Source organism: Rhipicephalus sanguineus, chromosome 11 (assembly GCF_013339695.2).
Source record: "Rhipicephalus sanguineus isolate Rsan-2018 chromosome 11, BIME_Rsan_1.4, whole genome shotgun sequence".
Classification (NCBI taxonomy): Eukaryota; Metazoa; Arthropoda; class Arachnida; order Ixodida; family Ixodidae; genus Rhipicephalus; species Rhipicephalus sanguineus.
The window spans coordinates 99862835-99888922 of NC_051186.1; the positions used below are offsets into that span (position 1 = coordinate 99862835).

The 26088-nt window shown below is 48.6% G+C and overlaps 2 protein-coding genes across 2 annotated transcripts in view; both read left to right on the plus strand.

Moving 5' to 3' along the window:
* Window positions 1-26088, plus strand: part of LOC119373402 (kelch domain-containing protein 3) — a 536457-nt gene that overhangs the window by 240043 nt on the left and 270326 nt on the right. The gene's annotated exons all lie outside the window — the stretch shown is intronic.
* LOC119373289 (uncharacterized) overlaps window positions 1-26088 on the plus strand; it is an 85855-nt gene that overhangs the window by 48329 nt on the left and 11438 nt on the right. The window contains exon 5 of the mRNA XM_037643313.2: window positions 25357-25715. Coding sequence (XP_037499241.2) covers window positions 25357-25715 — 359 coding nt within the window. The remainder of the gene's footprint in view (window positions 1-25356; window positions 25716-26088) is intronic.

The window sequence follows — 26088 nt, forward strand, 5'->3', positions numbered from 1 at the left end:
GTGTATGTTATGCGCGGCTTGTGCCGCGCTTTTTTTTTTTCCGTATCATAATCCTTTACGCCTTGCTAACGATGTTGTGCTGGTAGAAGGTGATCACCGGACTACGCGGGTAGCACTGGCAGGAGGTGGACAAAGCGATATCGATCTATTTTTGGTGTTCCTTACAGTTTGGTAATAAAGGCGCAAATAAGTTTCTCAGCGCTTACTCATTGGATGCAAATGGTTTGAGGTAAAGGGACATCACCCGGCACGGAATCCGTAATTGCCTTTTTTCAAGCGTGATATTTCGTCAAGCGAATTATTTTGCCTCACGCTTTATGCTGTTTGAACCTATGCTATTCCTGCACATTACAACGGTGTTGCGGCAGTATCATGTAGATCTCACACTATACCTGTATACAGGCCCGTAGCCGGGGGGGGGGGGGGGGCTAGGGGCCTAGGCGCCCGCCCCTCCCCCCAAAATTTTTGTGAAGTAGGTGTTTTTACCAAACATAAATAATAAAAATAGGTGTTTTCTCAAATAGTCAAGGTTTTCAGCAAGTGGGCCCCCTCGAAAAAAATTCCTGGCTACGGGCCTGCCTGTATAGCTCAGGGGACCCAAACACGCGGCCCGTGGGCCTCTCCGTAAAGTCCCGCGGCCCGCACATGACTGTCTTCGTCCCCTTTTTTCATTTTCTTTATAACTATGTTTTTAAGCTGCACAGGGATGACAGGTCTAAAGCTTTGTTGTCGCGAGGCATCCCCTGCGGCCACCATGTGTAACCGTGAAACAAAACTCTATATTTCACAATCGGCGTCCAGATTTTAGTCGTGCTGAAGATAGGTATCGATATGTTGTTGGAATTCCGCCGCCAAATACCCTTCAGAAACGACCCATACGTGATACAGTAAAACCTCGGTGATCACGGCTCGTACGAATTTCGGGGTGATGCGAATTTTTCTGTGGTCCCGGCCAAGGCCTACTAGCCTGCAATGTAGTGGAGTACGGTTGTTGCGAACCGATTTGCACCCCGCGACGTTTGATACGAACGTACGCTAGCGCACAGGTACGAAGAGGTACTGCCCTCGCTGCCGCGGAAGACGCGGCAGTCACGCGCGGGCGCGGGCATGCGCGCTGCTCGACCATCAACAGTGCGTCGTTGCGTCCGAGCATAGAGTTTATTACAATAATACCACTATGCGTCCGAGATAGTGCGTGCGAATCTGTGAGGCTTTTAGGCGCCTTCGCGTTTAGATTACAGATGACGTTGACGTCTCGCTTTTTTTTCCGACGCGTTGACACGTACGACGCGTACGTGTGTTCGGGCTTTAACACGCGTGCCTGCCACGCAGACGCAAGCCATGTCCCCGCAATCAGGCGTTCTATGGAACAAGACTAAAACTTGGGCTGCGGGTCCGTCATGAAGCCACATTAAAGGTGGACGAAGACGCCAAGAGACGAAGCGGACCGTCTTGGCGAAAGAGCTTGGCCTCTATCTATCGTGTGCAAAGCGCTTCTGAAGTCACTCTCGCCGCAGTACTCTGTTGTCATGCAGAAAAGCGTAGTAAGATTAGGAAGCGGCTACTAGCGGTCACGGGGCACAACACATCTGGTTCATTAATCACACACGCGCGCATGCACAGTATATTTACGAGTACAAGTATGATCGTTGACGTCTAAAAACTTTACTGGCAATCATTCAGAGCTGTTCATGACGTCGCTGCGGCCCTGAGAAACACTAAACCAAAACGTATGCCAACTTTCTTTTGTCGCATACTAATTTTCCACGCTTTCTGGTGATACGAATTTCGGATGATACGAATATTTTTGGTAACCCCGCGAGATTCGTATCACCGAGGTTTTACTTCGGAAAGCTCTTCTTTTAAATGGCAACGTTAGCTGACATTTGATACGACCTAGCCCCTCCCCTCCTCCCTCCCCCCTTCCCGCGCACTTTTAGCTGCGTTACTGTCCTGGCCCTTGCGGGAGTAAATTTTCGTGAATGCGGCCCGTTAGCTGAGGTGGGTTTGAGACCCCTGATATAGCGGGAAAAGGCCAAAGTTAAAACCTTAACAAATTGGGCACACAAAGCAGGCTATGCATGTCCATCTCGCGTCACATGACCACTGGGGGCCGTGACGGAGCCACGGAAAAAGAATGTGTCTGTGTAGGAATTCTATGTAACGAGACTCCGTGCAGTCCTCTCCTTTTAGTGGAGGGCTGGAAACTTCAAAAACGTTTCCCCGCTTTGCAGCTCTGTGATCGCTCTTGCCATAAGTTATATATATATATATATATATATATATATATATATATATATATATATATATATATTGTAAGGAAAATAGCGCCGCTATTGCAAGGGCGCGCGCTAAGCAAGCGGGAAGACGAGAAAGACGAGGCAGAATAGAACAGCCGGCCTAGTCAACAGGCGTTGTGTCTATTTCTCTGCGTTACAATGGCGCAGCCGTCGAAAGGCTTCAGCTGTTAGCTTGAGGCAACGCGTCTTCCAGAGGAACGCCGTCAGGCTTCCTCGCTGATGGATCCCACAAGTAGACCACCGCGGCAAGCATCCATCCCACCACCAGCGGACGGCGTCCAGGCCTCTATTGCGGTTCCGGGGAACTACTTGTCCGGTGACGTGCTACTTCGCGGCAACAATGCGCACGAGCTCCTCTCGCCCAGGGACGGCGTACATGCCTCCTCGCCACCACCTGCCAATCTGTCGGCGCTTCAGGCACCGTCCAGGCCTCCTCGGCGGCTCAAGCCTCCTTCATCGACGCCGCAGTACCAGTTCAAGACAAGCCATCGCACGGGTACAGGTTACCTCGGAACGCGGTTGACGCTTCCAACGGCAAGGACCCCGGGAATGCCGTCCACGCTTCCCGCAGCGACAACGGCGTACTCAGTACTCCATTGGCACCCGAGCCGCTTAGGGGTGCTGTCGAAGCTCCCTCGGACATGGGTCCCTCCTCTGTGAGTACTCTGATCGTGCCATACTCCTCGGACGTCACCACAGGCACCACGCGCGGATCGCCCGAGAGCGCCGCCGAGCTTTCCGCCACCATCGCGCGACTCCGAGTCACGGTGAACGCCTTGGCAGCGTCAATCTCCGTGCTGTGTCCTGCCGCCTTGCCAGCACTGCACTCGCTCAATGCCGCGTTGGCCACCACCGCCTCGCAAGACCATGAAGAGAGCTCACCCGAGAGCCGCAGAGAGCTGCGGTGTGCCCTCACGGAGCTCTCATACCAACTCGACTGGTTGGCGTCGTCATGCCCCGGAGTTTCGCTTACCGTAGCACCATCACCGGCTGCCTGCGAACTACCGGAATTCCGCGGCTTCCAAGACGACGCCGACAATTGGGTGGCCACCGTCAACGCTCTTGGAGCTCGCGAGGCGTGGACGGACCAACAGAAATGGTGCGTGGCCATTGACCGCCTTCGTGATGCTGCCAAAGCATGGCACAACTACGAAGGCGTGAAACAACAATCCTGGCATCAGTGGTGTGCAAGATTGATTACTGTTTTTCGACCACTTTTTCATGCCGGCGACCCCCTGCCTACCGACCCACTGTCTACCGCGGATGGGAGCTGTGAGACGCACAATCTCGACGGCGCAGCTCAGGCGTTCACAAACCTGCCCTCCCTTCGAGACCGAGCTCGCGAGGCGCAGCGCCCCTATGATGCAGCTGAGCCCAGTGCCAACCAGCCGGTCTTCGCAGACAGTTTGTGAAGGGCAGCATCTCGACCGTGCATCTGTTTCCCGCAGTCCCCGTGCAGACATCATCGCGGACGTGGAAGGCCACCCGCCCGACACGGATACCGGACGTGAGCAGGACTCCATGCCACGTAGTTCAAACTCCGCGACGCCTGCTCCAGAACCTACCACACCAGACAAGGATACCACCCACAAGGCCCAGCAGTTGGCGATGCTGCCTCCACGCTTGCCAGCGCGTGAGGACATGCACATTCCAGATCTCCCAGTGCCTGACACGCTCCAAGTCAGGAAACCGGACAAGCACAACCATCAACATGCCCTCAGGCCCACCGGGACAGCTACCGCAAATTCGAGAGCAGTCACTACCCAAATGCGCGGACGGTCACCGTGTGCTGGTTGGGATCCAGGAATCTAATGCTACCAACGCGACTAAAAACACCGAAGAATTGCCTATAATGAAGAGTAATGAAGAATTGAGTAATGAAGAATTGCCCCTGCATTCTACTTCCCTCTCTGAGACAAAAGCACAACTAGTGGGGCCCATAAGCCTGACCTTATTGCGGAGCCCTACAACAATGGACGCCCCTGATATGGCAGCGCCGTACATTCCGCCTTGCGCGCCTGATGGGAGTGCATCAACGCGAAGCGGACGCACTTCTTCAAGCCTGCGCAGACGTGTCCGACTACAGAGGACACGGTCTGTCTTCGGCCACAGCACATCGATTCGGTCGCCCACCGTTCTTTGTGAATCTCTTGCAGTGCACTCGAAAATGCGACGTGCGAAGCGGCAGCTGCGGCCTTCCCGCAATAGCCAGTGCCGCCCGCCTGAAATACCTGCATTTCACCGAACACAGTCGCACAAGGACCGAAACCTGCAAAGACAAACAAGGAACAGTCAATTCCGCCCACCAGAAACAATTCCGCAGTTGGATAGCCATGCAGTGCCGCAGCGTGGCCGAGTGTAAGGAAAATAGCGCCGCTATTGCAAGGGCGCGCGCTAAGCAAGCGGGAAGACGAGAAAGACGAGACAGAATAGAACAGCCGGCCTAGTCAACAGGCGTTGTGTCTATTTCTCTGCGTTACAATATATATATATATATATATATATATATATATATATATATATATAACATTTATTACTGCGATTACAGAATAACATTTGGGATATAAATTGACAAAGTATGCAAATAAAGCACAGAATAACGACATGTTAACTGTATAAGCCCCTGGTATATCTACTTTTAGCTCGCGCCGATTTAGATAAATCAAGTAGCCCCATATGCAAGGAGCAAAACAAGTTCAGTACTTGTCCCTAATAAAATTTCTTCAAATAGCTTGCCCACATATAAAAAAGCGCTTTTTGGAGAGAAAATGTGAAACATATTTATGCACAACGTATGTGGAACAAACTGGAAACAATTTTTCTATTATCAGTAAATTACTATTTTGCAATTCCTAAATCACCATGCTCGTCGGGCCAAGACTCTTGGTAAGTGAGAAAACTCTCAAAAAGACAAATGCGGGTGGCGACGCCCCCTTGAAATTCGCGCAGCAGACGCCGTGACATCTTAGATTCTGACGGCGTCTAATGAGGCCTACGTACGTAGTTCCTAATCTCTAAAAATGAAGTACATTGACTTAACATACCAAGTGTCAGGAAATTTTGTAGAGCCAATGTCCCCAATGTCGACGACAAATACAGTTTGAAATCTGTGACGTCAAGCTCGGAGTTTCAGCGCGAAATTTAAAAAATGCAATTTTTATCTTCAATTTCTCGTCTGATAATAAGCTTATGATGGCGAAATGAATGAAGTTCGAGTTATTAGCGTACACTTTATCAGTCTAAAACGATTCAGTGCTTCACTATTGTGTCCATTTAAGAACCGAACAAAGTCCAAGCCCGGCCCGACCCGAGCCCGCCACCTCAAACCCGGGCCCGGCCCTAAGCCCGGAGCTTCAGGCCCGAGCCCGGCCCGGGCCCGCCGCGAAAACTACTTTACCCGGCCCGGCCCGGCCCACGGGCCGGGCCGGGCCCGGGTTTTCGGGTAGGCCCGAGCCCGTGCAGTGCTCTAGTTCCTAGTGACCCAGTGAGGTTGGAAGCGTGGGCTCGCGCCATCCCAAGAAAAGACCGAGAGCTGACACCTCGTGACTACGTTTGCGAGAAGCACTTCTCGGACAGTGACATAGACAGGCGGCGCTATTATGGCGAACTTGGTGGCGAAGTTCTCCTTGACAAACCGAAACGGCCAGTGTTGTTACGAGACGCCGTGCCTTCAATCTTTCCGCGCGCTGTTCCGGATACTTGTCTGCTGTTCTAAAAAAGAAGACAATGTGAAATTTCAACCACCTGGGGCTTTGTAACGTGCACCTAAATGTAAGCACACGGGCCTTTAGAATTTCGTCTCCATCTAAATGCGGCCGCCGCAACAACCTAAATCTGAATTGATGGCATATAGGGTAAGTCCCATCATTCGTTGAAATAAATATACCTAACTCATTGAGTTCACGTTATCAAAAATTATAGATTTCACGCTGTACAAAAAATATCACTGTGGTAATTTTCCTGCATGTAACGCCATTTTTCTCGTTAATTTACCGAAAAAACATGGACTGCGCTTCAGCTTCGCCTTTAAGAGTAGAACGTGATAACGTAATCGGGCCCCGTGCGCATCGCCTTCTCAGTTGCTAGCCTCACCGACACGGACGCCGACACCGGTATTTCTGCGAAACGGGCTCTTTAACGCTGTCGCGTTAAAATATTAAGCCGGCGAAGACGCACAAAAACATCCATTCGGGCGTGAAGCGCGAACGGCGTATCGGCGACGAATGGCCTTGAACCGACGAGCTTCGTTGGAGAGCGCGGTGAGAGGGACGCGTGCATTTTTCCTTCTCCGCTAGCGGACTCTCACGACAGAGGGCGTGTGAGCGCTGTGCCCGATTTCGTGACTTTATTAGGGCGCCCGAGCGAGCGCAGTTTCGCCTCCTTAAGAATTCTTGCTCCGTGGGTGCGTCCTACGTTCCGCTACTCTTGCGACCGTTCTTCGCTCGCGCACTACATTTATTTCTACGCATTTTAACATGGAAGTGTTTTATGCCGGGGTCCACCGAGACTTTCATGACGTATTTCCGTCACGGAAGTACGTCAGCAAAATGAACGCCATGAGATGGCAAAGAAAACAAACTATAAGAAAAAGTTCCGTTGACGGGAGTCGAACCCATGACCTCTCGGTCCGCGACGATGGCTGGTTGGCGGGCGTTTAGGCCACTGAGCTAGCGCCACACACATTACGCAGGCTACATAAACACGCCTTTTTTCTTTTACACTTTCATCTCGCAGTGCTCTTGGATTGAAGAATGAATGCTATCAGCGTCCCCTTTATAACGGGGCGGTTACATCTGTGCCACCTGTCTCGAAAAAAAAAAAAAACCGCGCCGTTGCTACGACCGTCCCATTCGGCGCGTTTCCAATACAATTCTAATTTCGTCAACGCACCGTGAGGTGGCAACCACCGTAACACTCCGTGAGGTGGCAACCCAAGCCTCGCTCATAGCATCCATCCAGATCGAAAAATAGCTCTCCGACGCTTGCCTGGCTGTCGCACCACGTTCCCCGCTCGCCCTGTGAGAATTAACGAGCATGCTAGAGGGACGACGCGCGTAGCGTTTCACTTCGCATTTCACGTCTTGAAAGAGTGCATATGAGTATCATGGTTTATTATGTGCTTTTTGATGGCATCTTTGCGCGGGATTCACCATATGCGGTGTCCACGTATACGTTAAGAACTTCAGCTACCGCAAGGGTTAAATCATGATCATGGGCGTTAGTCGTCGGTACAGAGATGTGCCACTAGGCGTCAACGTGAGGGAGATGCGTCCACGTGAAGCGGTGCTATATTTGCCAAACAACAGTAGACATTGTACGAGCTCTCATATTTCAATGCACTGTAAACAATAAACTACTTCTGTGACGATACGTTTCACTTTCGCGCTATACCGATTCCTGTGACGGAGGGATCAGCCATTTTTGTCTAAACCAGCAGCATAATCAGGTCTGCACGGAGCGGATCCCAAATGCTCAGCTGAAAGCGTACAAAACTGCATTAAGATGACTGTCGATGTAGCCGAGTGCATATGCGGACACTTAGCTTAAGCCATCCTGAAAAGCCTCCGTGCTCGATCTGGTTATATTGCAGAGTTCTGCTGCCTATTCAAAAAGCTTTACTCATAACATGTACAAAAAAATTATCGCGCAAAAGAAATTAAGTTTCCATTTCATCTTTTAACCAAACGACTGCAAGATAATGACAATGCTTGGAATGGTACCGTGTGAACGTTTGCTACGAATTCGTCACCAAACAAGCGGCACGTTCAACCAAAACAAGCGCTGATTGTCGTAGCAATAAATGAATCCACCTCTTTCATTTTCCTTTGCTACCCTCTGCCGTTTTGGTAGGGGTTTGGTAGGAGCCGGGACAACCGGTATCGCCAGAAGCAAAGCCTCCGAGATAAAGAGACGTTTCGCGACTTTTTTGCTAGGAAGGCGTGCATGCGCAGGGACGTCGTGAAGAAGGCGGATTCTTGATACTTACACATGGGCGGTGGCCGAAACGTATGTTGCTTGCTTCCAAGTGACACGGGCAAGCCATTCAAGCCTAGAAAATGCTGCGTGATCGAATGGCCGCGAAGATCGAACAGAGTCGGCACCTAGCGGCGAACGGACGAAGCCCCGAAGTTTGGATGCCGGTCGCGAGTCACAGCTCCAGCAGCAGTGTGTGTTGTTTGTTGTTCGAGAATTCTCGGTCGACGTTGAGTAAACTCATTATTTTCTTTCTGTAATGGAAGTTCGTAGTCAGTCGCTTTTTTAAGTTGCGATGCGAAAAGTATTTGTTTAATGCGACCGCACCACATACACTTGTCGCTTTTCAACGTGTTGTGAGACTAACATTTGTAATTCCATGTCACAGTACCGAGTGGTAGGCCGCTCGCTACAACTTGCACCGTCACGCGCGCCAACTGGCTGACGCGGGCCAAGAAACCACCGTTAACTTATCGGCCGATCGCTGCAACGGAGACGGTGAGTCGCGGCTGCAGCTGATTTCGTTCGCTCAAACCATGGCTGAGGGCAGCATTTTCGCGGCGCGCGAATGCGCTAGTCATGGGGTTCTTTTTGGATTTCGCGGGCTTTCTCTGCAGCTTGGAAAAAATGGTATACGTGGGACTTTCTTTATCACCAATAATGGAATTGGGGTTTCTGCAGGCGCTCTCGAACTTTACAAGCCGCATTTCTTGCCTAAAGTCAATATTTAGCAATTTAAATAACCCTAGTTAACAAATTAGTTAACTGCGAAAAAAATGTCTGTAGTGCGCAAGGTGGCTGTCAGCAATTTGCAACTGATTTCACTCGCCTGGCTCTTATATTGTATTTTTTAACCCTTGGCTAAATATAGCTGAGACACCCGGTATAATATATAGTATGATTGAACAGAAGGAACTATGCTCCGCTACGCTTTCTTTCTCTCTACATTTCCATCGCCCATAGCAACGCAATCATATGGTTCCGATAAATGCTTGTTCTGCTACGGCGCCTGGATAGCCGAGTGGTTACGACGCTCGACTTCGGACCGTCGGTACCTGGGTTCGAATCCCGTCTCGGCAAGAAATGACACTTTGTTTTATTTATTTCGACTCCTCCTCCTCTGCACTTCTGATTTCCTCTCCTACTCTCATCCTTCCTCCTCTCCAATTGGCCGAGCACTGTCCTCGCATAACGCTCGCCTCCGTCCTCCTTCCCGGCTCCTTGCCTCAGTAATCCTCATTTTACTAGGCTTTACTCTCTCCCACCCCAGGCTCTGAGCTCTTTCCCCATTGCTCTCCATCACTCTCCTTCGCTCCGCTCTCACCCTGTAATATCTTCGCTTTCCGTCGCACCTGCTGTAATCGGTAGGGAGGCTTGCCCAATGACTGCGGCGCATACCCGGACTAGTTTACTACGCACGATTTGCATAAGAACGGCAGCATAAACAGCCACGCTGTAACTAGGAGAAAGTTTGTTTTTCTTTTTTTCGAAGCGCGCGACATTGGAATTCGATTCTGAAACGCCTCGCTCCGCGGCGCGACGCGTTAAACGAGTCGGCCACGAATGCGTGCATGCACCAGCGTACTTTCGGTAAGCTATTTATATACACCAATTACCGTTGGTGGTACGCAATCTCCGAAGTGCTTCAGCGCGGCAAAGGATTGTTCGCTATCAACCGAGGGATGGCGCAAAGGAACAAAGGGCGCGCTTTAAGGGGCACCACCCCGTTCGTCTTTCGCCGGAGTTGGGCTGCGCGCATCTGGCTCCGTAACTTGAACCACATGGCGGGGTCGGCCATTCTCGCGAGGCTCTCTTGAAAGGGGTTCGAGAGATAGCTCATGGCTTCGTACGTATTGTGATTTCACCGCAAAATTTGCGTGGAAACCATAGACCGCACGCCAATGCTTTGGCATTCAACGCTACCGAGGCACGATTTCGATGGGCGCGAAATACACAAATGCTCGTGTAGTTGGCTTGAGATGCGTGTTAAAAAATCCCGGGTTGTAAAGGCTAATCCGGTGTCGCCCACTATGTTTGACTCATATTTTTATTTTGGTATTGATACGTGAAAGGCCCCGGACTTTAAATTAACTACTCCTCTTGTCAAAAAAGAAAAACAAGTTTTCTTGCACATGGGTTGCCACATGAAAGGGCGATAGCATCTCGACGGTGAAAGTTCACAGCGTGTGCCCCCGACTCGACTCTGTGTTTCCTCTGTAAACGTTCGCACGCAGCCCTTTTCCGTGCGTAGCGAATCGCCTGCGCCAGGCAAGCGGACAGGTAGGTCGGTTCTTCGGGACATGTTTTTCTTGGCAGCGGTTTACAAAACAAAATCGGGCACACTTTTTCCCCGAGCCCAAATAAATGACTCGGGCCGGTTTGTTCCTCGTCTCCGAAGCTAAATATACGCCGCTTGAGTCAGCTCACGAACGCGCACGCGCTGTTTTTTTCTGTTGCGTCACGCCTAAAATTTGCATACAGGGGGCGTAGCTGGGCCCTTTCCTTTGTTGAACTTGGCTGTATTTACTAACGGCAGCATCTCTATTTCGTTTGTCGCTTACAGGGAGCATCGTGCTTGCTTTGCAGCTTCTCCGAAAGCCCAGTTCGCACACTCTGGCGACAATTTATTTAATAATAAAATAATATTATATTATTATCTGGGGTTACCGTGACAGAACCACTATGATTATGAGGCACGCAATAGCGGAGGGCTCCGGAAATTTTGACCATCTGGTGTCCTTTACCGTGCACTGACATCGCACAGTACAGGGGCCTTTAGCATTTCACCTCCATCGAAATGCAACCGCCGCAGCTGGGATCGAACCCGCGACCTGTGGTTGAGCAGCGTAACCACTACACCACCGCGCGCGGTGGGCGGTGACAGTTGATTCAGTGTTTGATCGACTTCTCGCATAATTTGATCGGCAGTCGTTCGGAACAGATCCATGGCTAAGTACATAAGAGTAGCTAACTGCGCGTTAATCCCACTCATAGAAACAGAAATAGGGGGCGATAGAAGTCCAGATCGAATTTTTGAAGAGTAGTTGTCTTCATGATTTTTTTAGGGTATAATAACTCTAAACTTGGTGCGCTGTTCGCGATATCGGCACTTACATTGGTAACTATGAAAGCCACGCTTTTTCAGTGACCTTGGGAACAAGACGGCACCGCAGGAAACTCTCCGAGTGCAAAGCACTGTCGCACGCAATATGGGAATCGGTGTTGTACGGCAGCATCAGGAGTGACAGCGCCAAAGTCATGTCATCGTCTTCGCACTTTCGTATAGTCATTGCCGTTGTCATTGTCATGAATCATTGTCATTGGTGTTTATGTACGAGCCATCCCTTCGTCGTCGTGGCCATCGTAAAGATCGTGCCGTGGCGCCACGCAGTCGTAGAGGGCCACTTCGTCGGTGTTAGCCACGCACTATCGGCGTTGTGGTCGTTATTACCAGTGCATGTTGTAAAGAGCTCTACAACGCATTATAGTCTATGGGGCTCCGTGTTTTCGGGTAACTCCGATAAACATTCGCCAGTAAAATTTTTGACAGTTCGGATTTATCCGATAAACTCCGATTTTAATGGCCAATGCGACCCTGTACCGTTCAGCCTCGAAAACGCATGCTTAAAGCGGTCATTGATACATCGACCGGTTTGGCCAATATAAACTTTACTTCACGTCAATGGTATCTCGTAGACCGCACCCATCGCACATTTAACAAAGGGCTTATCGAGCACGGAGCGAGAGACGTGAACATATGTAGGGCAGTGGCGTAGCCAGGGGGTGGCACAGCGGGCCCGTGCCCCCCCCCCCCCTTCGAAATTTTGTTTTGCCATGACACTCGACCACATCTTCCTGCCCGACCCCCACTTCAGATCAAGGAGGTGCCCACCCCGAAAAACATTTCTGCCTATGCCTCTCATGTAGGGCCCTCGGTAGCGCGAGACGACATCTTGCGACACAATGCCTGGTATCACTGGGGCGCAGCAGGCGACATCGAATATACGGACCTCGTAAAGTGTGCTTGCGTCTATTAGAGCAAGCTTTAAGGATGCTATACGCGCAAACGTAGGTTTTGTGTGTTCAATTTTCCTAGGCAACTAAACACGCTTCGTGTGTTTTGATGTTTTCGTGTTCAGATATCATTTCTTCTAAGATATTGGAGTATTGACAAAAAAAAATCAGTTTCGTCGAAAGGGCGAAGCAATGAATGCGATAGCAATATATTGCAATGCTATACGAAGTAACGCTGGCAGCTAACTCTTTTGGATCCGATCTCGCGTAACTCTACAAAAGGCTGGTGTAAAAGAATACAGCCGCTCCAGGGAGGGATGCTCTTTTCGCACAGTCTCTTCGCGTTGAGAACGCAGCACGTAGAAGGGTATACGAGCCGTGCGCTGACGCGCGCCAGCGATCGCGACCGCGCCCTTAGAATCAAAGTTCACAGTTGCTGCTCCAGCGACCTCGGAGGCTCTCTGAACCAAAGCACTCACTTGCGCGACATTCGTCCATCGACGTCAGTGACTTTCTGCGGCGCTTATTGCCGCAGTTTTATTAGTCGGTGCCATCGCACTCGAAGCAATGGGTGGCGTAGAAACACCGTTGGTGCACGTGGCAGCTGCACTACTCTGGCAACTACAGAAGCGCTCCCTGTCGGCGCTTGTTATTGCATGATGCAATACTTCACTTTACCTCTCCCAGGTGGCGACACCGCCCCGCCAACCAAGAGCACTGTGACAGGGAAGAGGTATGAGAGATAAAAGGCGCGTTTGTGAAACAATGTGCTTGTGTGTCGGCAGGGCAGTGGGTACAGTGCCTGGCACCTTTCGTCGCGGACCTAGAGGTCGTGGGTTCGACTCCCATGTCGTCCGCGTCAACGAAACTTTCCCTTCTACTTTTTCTTTGTCATCTGATCGTGTGCATTTTACAGACGTCATTTCCGTGGCGTCATTTTCGTGACAAAATGACGTCAGTGAAGTTGTGGTGGACCCCGGCTTGACAAAACTTTCGTAATAATTAAACTCCGAATTTCGGGGAATTGGGGATTTGCGAAAAGTAAACTCCGTTAAACACCAAATTGCCGCCAGAAAAATGAACTCCGAAAAACACTTTCCGAATTTCAAGCAAAATAAACTCCGAAAACGCGCAGCCCTAAGTATAGATAGCAGGACCTCATCATCATGGTGACTACGTCCACTCCAGAGCAAAGGCCAATCACGTTTCTCCAATTACCTCGGCCCTGTGCTTGCTGCGACCATGTTGTCCCCGCAGGCTTCTTAAGTCGCATCTGCCCACCTAACTTTCTGCCTACCCCTGACACGCTTGCCTTCTCTTGGACTCCCGCCTGCTACTTTTAATGACCAGCCGCTATCTCGCCTTCGCGCTACATGCGCTGCCCATGCCGATTTCTTCAATTCCTTTCTACTGATATTGCGACTAAGTTAACGGGACAGCGGATATTCCAAAAGTGATTGGACAAACGAGGCGAGAAATGCTGTTGTTTTTAGACTTGACAGAGGTGTCACGTATAGCTCTTACTCGCTCAGTGGTGTAGATACATTTTACCCTGCATCACTTCGCTCCCACTCACTCAAGCATAAGTGTTACAGGTATGCATGAGCGATATATTATAGCTGTCGTCGCATACTGAACGCGTTTACTAATGTTGATTGGTTTATAGTAGGGGTACGCGAATATTCGAGTTTCGAATCGAATAATAGCTAACCGAATAATTCGATTCGACTTTCGAATAGCTACAGTATTCGAAGTTTCGAATAATTCGACCGGACGAACACCTAACACGCGACAAAGGCCAATGGTGCAACTTGGTTAGGGTGGGTGGCTAAAACTACCGCTAACGTCGTTGCAGTAGGCCTTTCGTTAAAGCTGTCATCGATATCCTGGTTCAAAAGCGACCGCATGTTTATATTAAAGGAGATTATGTGATTTGCGTACGTAAAAAAAACACATGAGTCAAGCCCTTCACAACTTCGCCTCCGAAACGAATCCACGGGTTTCTTGCGGAGTTCGGTCGCGTATGCCGCAAGCGCGGTAAAACGTCCCGACTTTGGCCCGCAAAACCCGCGCTGATTGGCTTGACATGTGAAAATTTGTTCACGCTGTGCGATCGCCACTGTCGCACCGCACCGCTCATTCAGAAACTCCCATCGTTCCTGCACTCAATTAAAACGCTGCTGTGAAAGGGCGCCCGAAGATTTTCAGGCCCACAGCAGCCATTGCGATGGAGCACAACATAACTACTGCAAGATAAGCCGTATTACGCTACCATGGGGAAAAAAATTCACAGCATATCCACGGGTGAATGATGAAGAACTTGGGCGAAGCTCTTGAAGCAATCATGGTTACACCGTGAAATCTTCAGTGGTTTCGCCCAGCAGTAATCAAAGCGATAGCCGAGTACATCATCAAAGACGTGACAAACACTGTATATATTTATACAAGAAATTTTATTAATCGTAAGTGGTAGCTAGACGTGGCTTCCGTTCCCCCTTCATCATAACGGCTTTATGGTCGGTGAAGTGATGGATCGGTGACGATGTCGTAGTGGGATGTTTACAAAGACGAAGTAGTGGGCAGTTTGCAAAGGTGGCTTCCGTTCCCCCTTCATTATAACGGCGTTATGGTCGGTAAAGTAATGGATCGGCGATGGATCGTAGTGGAATGTTTGCAAAGACGAAGCAGTGGGCAGTTTGCAAAGGTGGTTACGCCGGACAACGGAGACGTGACAAGGTTAGACTAAGAGGAGCTTCGCCCCTAAAAAAGAAAACTAGCTACCGTACCCCCTTCTCTTAGCCGTTAGGAGGATAGGAGTGGCGCTGCTTACTGGGATGGTGCCTCCTCTATAAACATGCTTTCGCGCCTATAAAAGCTGAAGAAGAAGAAAAAAGATGAAACTCCCGAACAAGGGCGTAATACAGCTGTCGCCACGCCGTAGCGTCAGTGATTTTTTCTTTGTCTTGCCGTAAATGGCGGTACACGTTTCGTGTAAAAATACTATTATATATTCGATTTGATATTCGATATTTTTGGTCACTATTGGGCACTATTCGATTCGAATTCAATTCGAGATGAAATTTAACTATTCGCACACCCCTAGTTTATAGTGGTTTGGGCTGTTTCGCTAAGCTGTTGCTTGCAGCGTGCCTCATCGCGGATTAGCAGTTTCGGCCACTTAATCCAAGTCGGCGAGATTGCCAGCTTAGAAGTGTCATATTCTTTCAATGGTCTTCAGTTATAAGGCTTTAAAAGATTATCGTAGAATGAATGTTGACAGCGCCGACCACGGAGTGGTGCCGACTTAAAACACCTTGGATACATTTTACTAGAGGAACTAAAACAGGAACAAAGAAAGATGCACACAGGACGGACAGCTGGGCTGCATTCCGACATATGACACATAAAGTAATCACGACCACAAAAAAAAAATCTAAACTGGAACATCTAGCGGTAGTAACATGTATTCCGCCAGTAATATGTTCCGCTAGAAATATGTGTTCAAGCCGAACCAACTAGCCGAAATTACAGCTTTAATTAAAGCACTTTGAACCACAGGATCCAAATTGTCTACTGACTGATCAATACATTTGTTGTATTGCATGCATTGGCGCGGTGCACGTATAAAGTTGGGTTAATTTTAGGGGTGTGCGAATATCAAATTTTTCGAATACGAATCGAATACGAATATCCGCCTTCGAATATCGAATCGAATATCGAATATCAAAGGAAAAATGCCTCCAGAATAACGATATTTTATTTAACATGTAGCTATTTGAAGAAAAAAAAAACATTAACAGCCTGACTGGCAACACAACATACACTGCTATCTCCAGAACACAATGTCCAGGCTAGCACAATGCACATCACAGCACACGCAAATATCACGGCACAATGAAAGTAATGACTACATGTTATCATGAAGAAATATGAGTTGCTCCACATGATCAGGCAGCAGGCGCTCCCTTGTAACAGAGACACCTCCCCCTGCCACTGAAAAGGCACGCTCGCTTGGAACAGAAGTGGCTGGTGTAGGGAGATACGTGGGGCAAAGCTTTGCCAGAGTGGGGTATCTGAAGGTGCCTAGTCCGCCACCATTCCCGTGGGTCTTCCTTCAGAAGTGGTCCCGCACAGTGAACGAGTGGTAGTGCGGCACGTTACGGCCGAATAATATTGAAAATGTACGCTTACATGATCGCCAACAGCGCTGAACGTCGGAGATGCACCAGCAATAAATCATACGTATTGGGGCGCTCGTCGCAGGCAGATATCGTGCCTCCGTGTACTTACGATGTTTATCGCTCCTCTCGGCAAAGTTTTTAGCGATACGAACGCAGCAGAAATGTGGAAGACGAGTGATTTTATGCATGATAATCGAATCGCATATTCGAATTTTTCGAATATTCGAAGTTATCGAATAATCGAAACTTTTCGAATACACGATTTTCGAATCGAATACGAATATTTCGAATGTAATATTCGACGAATATTCGAAACTTTCGGATACTCGCACACCCCTAGTTAATTCATTTCTAGGTATATATAATTAGCGACTTCAGAATAGAATGTATGAGGTTCTGTATGATAAATGATAACCACAAAACGTGCATATTAACATCGAGATAAGAGTAAAAGAGAGAAAACATTCATCTCCGCTAGGCTACCCGCTTGACGCATGTTTCTGGATCCATTCTGCTAGCCGCAAAACAGACAGCTGTAAAGTTTACGCGCGAAACAACTTTCGTCTCGCTCGTAGAGTATGCAAATTCAAATCTTTGGCGGGATGTTATTTCCTTGAGAGGGTCCGCGCCGATCTGTAAAACCTTGTACCCCACTGGCCGGAATCTTATCAGTGGCTCTGATGGGAAAAGCACTTACCTCGTCAAGTAAGCTATGTATATATCAGTGTTGTAGGCGTTACTGAAAAAAAGTAACTAAATACGTTACTCGTTACACTATAAAAAAAGGAACGCGTTACCGCCCTGCGTTACCTACAAAGAAATGTAACGCGTTACCGTTACCGAAAAAAAGTAACGGACGTTACCTCCGGCGTTACTCCACAATCATAAATTTTAATCAACGTGTGATTGCTGCAGGAACCCACAATAAGAAATTTTTAAACCTCAAATTTATGTTTCACATCAATCTTCTAACCCAAACAACGATTACACCCAAAATGCTGATTTAAGGAGAGAGAGAGAGAATAAACATCTTTCATGCGATAGTATTTAAGCGTCGTCTTCGGGGTGGTCTCCCCCTTCTATTAAACCATAGGCTTTCGCCGCGTCGACAGCCCTCGCCATCAGCTGGCGCTGGTCTTCGAGGGTGGGGCTGGTTCGCTCCCAAAGCTCAGGCGTCTAGTCTGGCTTGGATTATGTGCACAAATGTACCAGGCCTTAGCAATGTTATAGTGGCTTAAAGTTGCTTGTAGAGTTACGTGTCATGGCTTCTGATTCTGGCACATGGTGAAGCCATTTTTCTCAATTAGAGATTATACACAATATGAGATTCAATCATCAACGCTATCCGCAAAGAAATCGTGACTGAACTCTCAAGAAATTTCCAGTAATTCTAACGGCGTGTTTCTAGTAGCAAAGTAGATGCGAAAATTTTGTAATAGTAAAGAAATGCTTCAATGGCTTAGTCACAGGAAAAAATTATCTGTGCATAAACATTTTTTGTTCACTTTAACCTGTATAACTACCGCAAAAATTGCGAGCGTTTATGTGAAGGTGTTCAAGATCAGCCTCGCTCGCAAAACTTGGCTGCAGTTGCGGATAGAAAGAAGCAAAACTTATTTTCAAGAAGTTGATAAGCCTTATCAACTTTGTAGCAGCTATACTACGATTTCGCACATCTAGACATTTAAAAAAATAGTTTCCTTCGCTCTACAAGTTTCAAACAACGTTACTTTACTATTTGTTGCGCACACATTTCATACACAAAATGTCTTCTTTTTAACGGCAATATTTGTGTTTTACGTCGCCGTGAACTTTCGAGAACGACAGGTAATGAAATTGGTCCCTCCATAAGTTCAACATTTTCTCCCTTGCAAATTATGCTGTTAACAAGAAAACTAAGTCCCTTTCCGGGCTCTTGAGTGGTATGTACACAAAATGTAAAATACCCAATGAAATCTAAAATATCCATTTTCGGATCCGTGTAGATTTCTCGTGGAATCACTCGTTTGCGATAACCATGATTAGGAGTCTGACTGCGGTTATGTCTGCCGTGTAGCTACCTGTAACCGTGGCTAGCCTGTAACCGTAGTTTGCTTAACCGCGGTTAAGGCTGTTCGTGTGACAGCGGTATTAATGGGCTTTGGTTGAAACAGGGGGACGCCAACCAAGGTAAGGAGTAAAAAGATTTTTTTTTTTGCGTAACAAGAAAAATCCGACGTTTCGCGTCCCACTCGCATTCTTTTTCAGGGTTTTCTTCCTGCCATGCGGTCACGCCTATTCTCCATGATGTGAAGAATTCCGTTGAGGCAGACTCTCGATCTGCAGCGCACCTGTAGACCAGTTGACATTACCGGCTGTCTCCTGGATGGGCCAGCTGATTCCACAAAAAGCCGCTTATAGTAATTGGCCTCTAAGTCGACGACACGGGAGTTCTCAAATTCGATGTGGTGTTCGTTCACCACGCTGTGCTCGGCGAGTGTACTCTGTCACTCGAACTTGCGAACGTCGTTTTTATGTTGTCGCAGGCTCTCGGGGAAAGTCTTTGTTTCCCCCACGTACGAAGCGTCACGATCAGAACATGGTATGGTCAAGACCAGCCCTTGCGCTTTCTCTTCGGGTGGCCTGTCTTTTGGGCACGAAAAGGCGCAGGTGCCAGCAAGCAATCCACCTGCTACAATCCACTTCCACGAAAAGCAGTTTCGCATGGAGGATTCCACGGATTTCTTCAAGCTTTGTGTGGCGACAAGCGATTCCGCCGAGGCATACTTTGTCATTGCCCGGCAAGCCGAACGCAGTCCGACGCTGCGACAAAAGAATTCGTCGGGGCGAGCTCTAGGAAAATGGCGCCTGCAGGATGAAAAAGTAACGAGTAACGTGACCCCACACGTTACCGAAAAATGTTAACGTAAGTACGTTACCCGTTACAGTTTTGAAATTGTAACGAGTACGTTACTAAGTTACCGAAAAAAGTAACGCAGCGCCGTTACTTGTAACGCGTTACCGCCAACACTGGTATATATCACCGAGACGAAAGCACGGTGAAGCTCTGTTTCGACGCCGCAAAAGACACATTTCGAGCTGCTGGAAAGATGGCACGATTATACATTTCGGACCTGGAGTTTGTAATGTAACGACACCTTCCCGCGAAACTTCGTATTTGGGGCGCCTTTTTTTTAAAATCAAAAGCCGATACGTTTCCTAGAAGTGGTTTGCACGCGCGACGCTCGCCTTGTTTGGTGCTTGCTTTGCGGGTGCCATCGCCCGCTGCCACATGAGGCAGTGTTGAACTCACAGACTGCGCCTAAGCTAACCTCCTTGGCCTAAGCACAATAATCAAGAAATAATAGTAATGAAACGTACGATTAGCGAACAGGTACAACGTGACGTTACGTCACTGCAAGCGTCCTTCGATGCTTACCATACGCATCTAAAAATAAGAAATGTCGCATGTAGTGCGTGCTATAACTTGAGCAAGTTGCATGGTTTCTACGGCTATGTTCGCGATGCTTCGAACCGAGCACTGCGATGACTGCGACCACTCTTGTCTTTCATAACTACGCCAAAGACCATTTTGATCATAAATCGCACGCGTGAGTAAGAGTGCGATTCGATAAATTGAGTGTTGGACGAGGAAAACGGAGCTTCGGCTACAAGCCAACGTTTTCGCGCACAGGAATCGACGAAACATCGGCTTGAGATTGTTTAAGTGCTGCTAATTTGCACGCTTTGTAAGTCCCACCTCGCTTGAAAATGCGATTGTAAATTACAGCTCGCCTACACGTCGTTCGGCCGTTGAACACGAAGTGCTTAAGCGTTGTAGATCATTGCCTTATTTGCCTTGTTTGCTTAAACGTGCGCAAGGGGGAAAGAAAAAAAGAGGGAAAGGCAGGAAGGTGAACCAGAATTATAACATCCGGTTTGCTACCCTACACTGGGAGAAAGGGAAATAAAAGCGGAGAGCAGGCGCATGGCGGCGTTTTATCTCCTACGTCTTGCGTGGCTCGAGATTCGTGCAGCGTGATTTTGTAACTCTGCCCTCTTGTACTGGTTTCATAATTTAAGGGACTCAACTTGGTATCCACATGGCTTGCATATATATTTTTTAATTCAGCCTTACTTCAGAGTGACAGCCGCATTCGATAGGTTTCGCGATAAAAACCGAGTAAGCGTGACGTGTGCAAGGCAAAATAAAAATTCGCAGGCGTGTTTCTTCGTCATCATAGTCAGCATAGGTGTGCGGACATGGCGGGCGGCCGCACTCCCCCTCCCCTAGTCACCTAGAAGGTAGGGGGCGCGCAAAATCTGCCCATACATCGACCACACATCGACTTTGTATGGGGGGGGGGGGGGTGCGGACTGCGATGAATGTTCGCTCTCCCCCCCCCCTCCCCACCCCCGATGGGGAAACCGACGCACGCCTATGACACTCGGCGTACGCTACGTTTACTGCAGGACGCATAGGCATCTCCCTATGGTCTCTTAACTCACCCAGGCCTGCGCGAGCTATTCCAGTTTATGCCTGCAGATTATTTCAATTTTGTCACTCCCCATAACACCACGCCGTACTCGGCAGCGCTTCCCATCGCTTGGTATCTGCAGCATCTCCTGGACATTTTAGGGGCGAAGCTCCATAAACCGGTACCCATTCGTCCCTCGTAGTGCGTAACCAGTCGTAATGCTAGTACCAGATCTTGACCTCCAAGGTGGTGCCGGTGGGAGATTTCTCCTGTGCGTTGTTGAACAATAAAAAATTCGCAGCGTGCGCGTTAACTAAAAGCCGAATTCTTCTGTCTCTCATTCCCCATTAGCAGCCATCGGCATGTTCCAGCAGGAAACGTTAGTAGAATTAGAAGTGTAAGTGTTAGCTAAAAGCCGACTTCTTCTGTCTCTCATTCCCATTAGCAGCCATTGTTTACCTCCAAGGTAGTGCCTGGTGAGATTTCTCCTGTGCGTGATTAAACAATAAAAATTTTGTTCAAAACGCCGTTGATTGATGAAATAAACCAACGAAAGACGCCAGATGTTTTCTAAAAGCAAAACGAAAAGACGCCAGATGTTTCTAAAGCAAAACGAAAAGACGCCAGCTGCTTAACGAAAGACGCCAGATGTTTTCTAAAGCAATGGTTTTCTAAACAATGAAAATTCACAGCGTACATGTAAAATTGAAGTGAGCTGCAAGTCGTCATAACTAATCGAACCTTTAGTATAAACGCGCCCGATCTCACGTCGGTGATGATGTACTGGGCAGAATTCACGGAAGATTCACGTTTTACCAATGAAGCTTAGAATAACAGAGAGCTGAGCTAGTTGGTACGTATTCATTCTAAAAAGAGACAGGGCGTGCAAACACGGACACAAGAAAGAGATCAGGACACCACAAACGCCGACTAACAACTGAAGAGACGCACAACGGCTGAAAAGAAAGAAGGCACGAAAACTTATCTGCGCATGCCCATGCAACCGGCGAACACTGGGTCCCCAAGCCATGTTGAATAGGGTGCTCTTGAGTTCGGAGGAGCAGCAGAGTTTGAGAACAGGGTCAAACGCAAGCTGCCTTGAGTCAAACGCACGGGGTGCCCCACGTGGCGAAATTAAAATCATTCGAGACGCGGGCCGTACTGCGTCGTAGCCCGCGGTGCGTCTGCGTCTTCTCGCTCGCTAAGACGCCTTGGCGATTCACGCTAGTTTTCGATTTTTGGGGCTTGGGTCAACGCGAGCGCAAGAGCCCAAGAGTGGCTCGGGTTCTGCGCATGCGCCCTGGCGGCTCACACATTTCTTGGGTCTCCAAGCTCCTTGTGGCCCCAAATCTCACTCTCTAATAAGAACGCGGTCGCGATCGGTGGCGCACGCGCCTTATCTCGATAGTCATCGCTAGAAGGCTCGTACACGTGGTGTTCTCTCACCGCGTTGTGTTGAGACGACAAACAGCACGAAAACCGCTTCGCTCCCTGGCGCGGATCCAAAAGAGTTAGCTGCTAGCCTTATTTCATAAAACATTACAATTTGTTGCTATCGCATTCACTGCTTCGCCCTTGCGGCGAAAATGATTTTTTTTTCTCTCATGCAAGCTCTAACGATGAAACCCGTAACGTACAGGAATAAGTTTTTCGAGGTGTCATGTTGTAATGCGCATAAATTAGCATCTCTGGGAGCTCCATATGCGGTCATGTTGACCCCGCAGTTCTGTGTCTCGAACTGAGGATAGGAAAAATTAAGATGCAAAATAATTAACTTCTCGCGCCGTTTCTCGTGGTCGCGGTTGCGTGAGATTGAAGCAGGGGGTTCGCTCCGCAGCGCTTTTACGCGAATCAACAAATTTGATAACTCGCATGTTATGAGGAAGCCTTAATGAAGTTGATTTGCGTGCTACGTACTCGCGAGGGTGATTCTAATGTAGAAGTGGGTCGATTACATCACAACCTTCAGGAGCGAGTTTCTGTTTTCTCCACTCTTTCGCAATACTGGATCGTTTTCGTTTTTGCTTTTTGAAAATAAATCGTACCGTACGAAATGGGCTACAGAAGGCCATCGCCGAAGCACGCTTCTCCGTTCATGATTGTTAATGCGGCAAAGCCAGCTTTGGCAAACATGTACACCCAACCGTAAAAAGCTTGCGGTACGCGAAATGTTCCATAAAGCTATGTTCTCTCTTTGTCTGCGAATATAACCTCCAAATAATTGATCCAGCATATAGTTGATTTGCCTCATATACATTCACCAGCTAGATTAGAAGCATTACGCACTAAAAGAGCAGACATTCACATTGCTTGTGGAACCAACTTCTCGCAAACTTTCGCGTTTAGGGTGCACATGTGCCTGTGGGAGGATTCACGCAGACTGAATAGCCTAGATGAAGAAAAACCGAGCTGGCAGGTGTGGAGACCAGGAGGCCTAAGGTGACGTCTGCGTCCCTACTTTTACACCGGCCTTCGCTGATTGATTCCTTCGCTGAAATTCTGTCCTACCTTTTAAAAGGCGCAAGTTTTAGAAGGCTTTAAAATGCAGAAACAAAGGCGTCCTCTTTTCTCTGTATTATTCTTCTTACACTGCTGCTAGAGCACAGTTCCCATGACAAGGCGGCCCACAAGGCAGTGAAGGTACTTTTATGCTTCTTGAGGACGACGGGCTTGTGCAGACGCCTTTAACCAGGAGTGCAGTACAGCACGCGTCAGCGAGTTCACAGATTATTTCCTTCTGACCCCGAAGTTCGCAGGATCGCATTCCGGTTACGGCGGTCGCATTTTCGATGGAGGCGAAAATGCTAGAGGCCCGTGTACTTAGATTTAGATGCACGTTAAAGAACCCCAGGTGGTCGAAATTGCCGGAGCCCTCCACTACGGCGTCTCCCATAATCATACCGTGATTTTGGGACGTTAAACACCACAAAATTATTATCACTTGTTTCCTTCTTTCTCTCCATCTCTTCCCTGATCTTTCTATTCCACTTTCCCAATTCCCCAGCGTAAGGTAGCCAACCAGACGCTTTTCTTGTTGACCTCCCTGCATCCTGCCTCTCCGTTTCGCTTCTTCCTCGGTCGCAGCAGCTTATTTTCTATGTTGACGAAAGCCGACCCTTCAGAGGCCTGCTTTACTACCGTCTCATACAGATGAGTAAAAAAATCACAGCATATCCACGGAATGAATGATGATGAGTGGGCGAAGCTGTGGAGGTTCATTGGTAAACCGTGAATCTTCCGTGAATTCTGCCCAGTACATCATCACCGACGTGAGATCGGGCGCGTTTATACTAAAGGTTCGATGAGTTATGACGACTTGCAGCTCACTTTAATTTTACATGTACGCTGTGAATTTTCATTGTTTAGAAAACCGTTGCTTTAGAAAACATCTGGCGTCTTTCGTTAAGCAGCTGGCGTCTTTTCGTTTTGCTTTAGAAACATCCTGCGTTCTTTCGTTTTGCTTTTAGAAAACATCTGGCGTCTTTCGTTGGTTTATTTCATCAATCAACGGCGTTTTGAACGAAATTTTTATTGTTTAATCACGCACAGGAGAAATCTCACCAGGCACTACCTTGGAGGTAAACAATGGCTGCTAATGGGAATGAGAGACGAAGAAGTCGGCTTTTAGCTAACACTTACACTTCTACTTCTACTAACGTTTCCTACTGGAACATGCCAATGGCTGCTAATGGGGAATGAGAGACAGAAGAATTCGGCTTTTAGTTAACGCGTACGCTGCGAATTTTTTATTGTTCAGCAACGCACAGGAAAAATCTCCCACCGGCACCACCTTGGAGGTCAAGATCTGGTACTAGCGTTACGACTGGTTACGTACTACGACTACGAGGGACGAACGGGCGCCGCCTTAAGGAGCTTCGCCCCTAAAAAAATAAAGCCAGTTACCCGCCCGTGCAATCTGAAACAGTGGACCTGACAGCAAGCGCCACCCCCTGGCGAACGCAGATTGTGTTTTATGTTCTTCTTCTTTCTTGTTTCTTTCATCTTCCTTTCTTTATCTCTTTCTACATTGCCCTCTCTCCTCCTTTCCCTCCTCCTCACTTTTTTCCCACACCCTTGCTATGCTATACTATGCATGCTTGGGCTATGGTATACCCGCTCACCTCCTCCTTTTCCCCCTCCTGCTCACCCTAACGTCACTTCTCCTCACACCGACTTTCCTTTCCCAGCACCTTGCTAGATCATGGCTCTAACATCACTGCTCCTTACCTCCTTGCTATACATGGCTATGCTATGCTAGGGACTGCTTGGCACATACCCGCTTTCTGTGGCGCATACCCTTAGCTAGATTTTGCATCCCATGCCGGAATTACCCCAAGCTTAAAAAGCCCCGCTGTTAGAACACTAACATCTGACGCCACGCGAAAGCAATATCTGTTCAAATCTAATCAACTTCATTCTGGAACATCGCAGGTTCCCCGACGGAAGCTTGCAGTCAAGCGTCCAATGGCGCACAGAGCCGAGCCTACCAAGGGCCTCCGTCGCCGCCAGCGACCATGACGACGCTGCTGTCCGCTGTCCAACAGAAGCAGCAGCAAGTGAGTGCCAGTGTCGCTGCCTACCACCAGAGGCCACGCAGCATGTACGAGAGGTCCTTCGTGCAAGTGCAGAAGAGCACCAGGGTTCGACCGGCGGCGCTCACCACGCACACCCTGGTCACCCTGAGCCCTCGCTCCTCCGCCGGGACTCCGACGGCCACGAGCTACGCGCCGCGCTTCGTCGGGACCCCAACGTATTACAACGCTTTCAAGCCTCTGCCTACGGTCAACCAGGTAAACGATATTTTTAAGGCAAAACCCTTAGATGCCTCGTGATACGCGGCGGCGTCAACACGAACGGTCCAAAAAGTATCACCCGATCACTGATGACTTCATGATGATGTCATCTGTGGTCTGTGACTAGTTATATAAGATGCCGTCACATGCTGTGATCATTGCATGACATCGTTGCTTGGTCAAGTGTGGGGTGATCTCAGAGGAAGTTAACACCATGCAAGGCGCAGAAAGGGGGGGGGGTGTAAGGAGGAGAGGGTCAATACATGGTCTTTCCTTTCGAGTTGTTTTAGGCGAATGCATAACGAACCGTGTGCCATTGAAATGTGAACGGCATTTTGGCGACCACAGCGGATTCCTTTGTGACGTAACC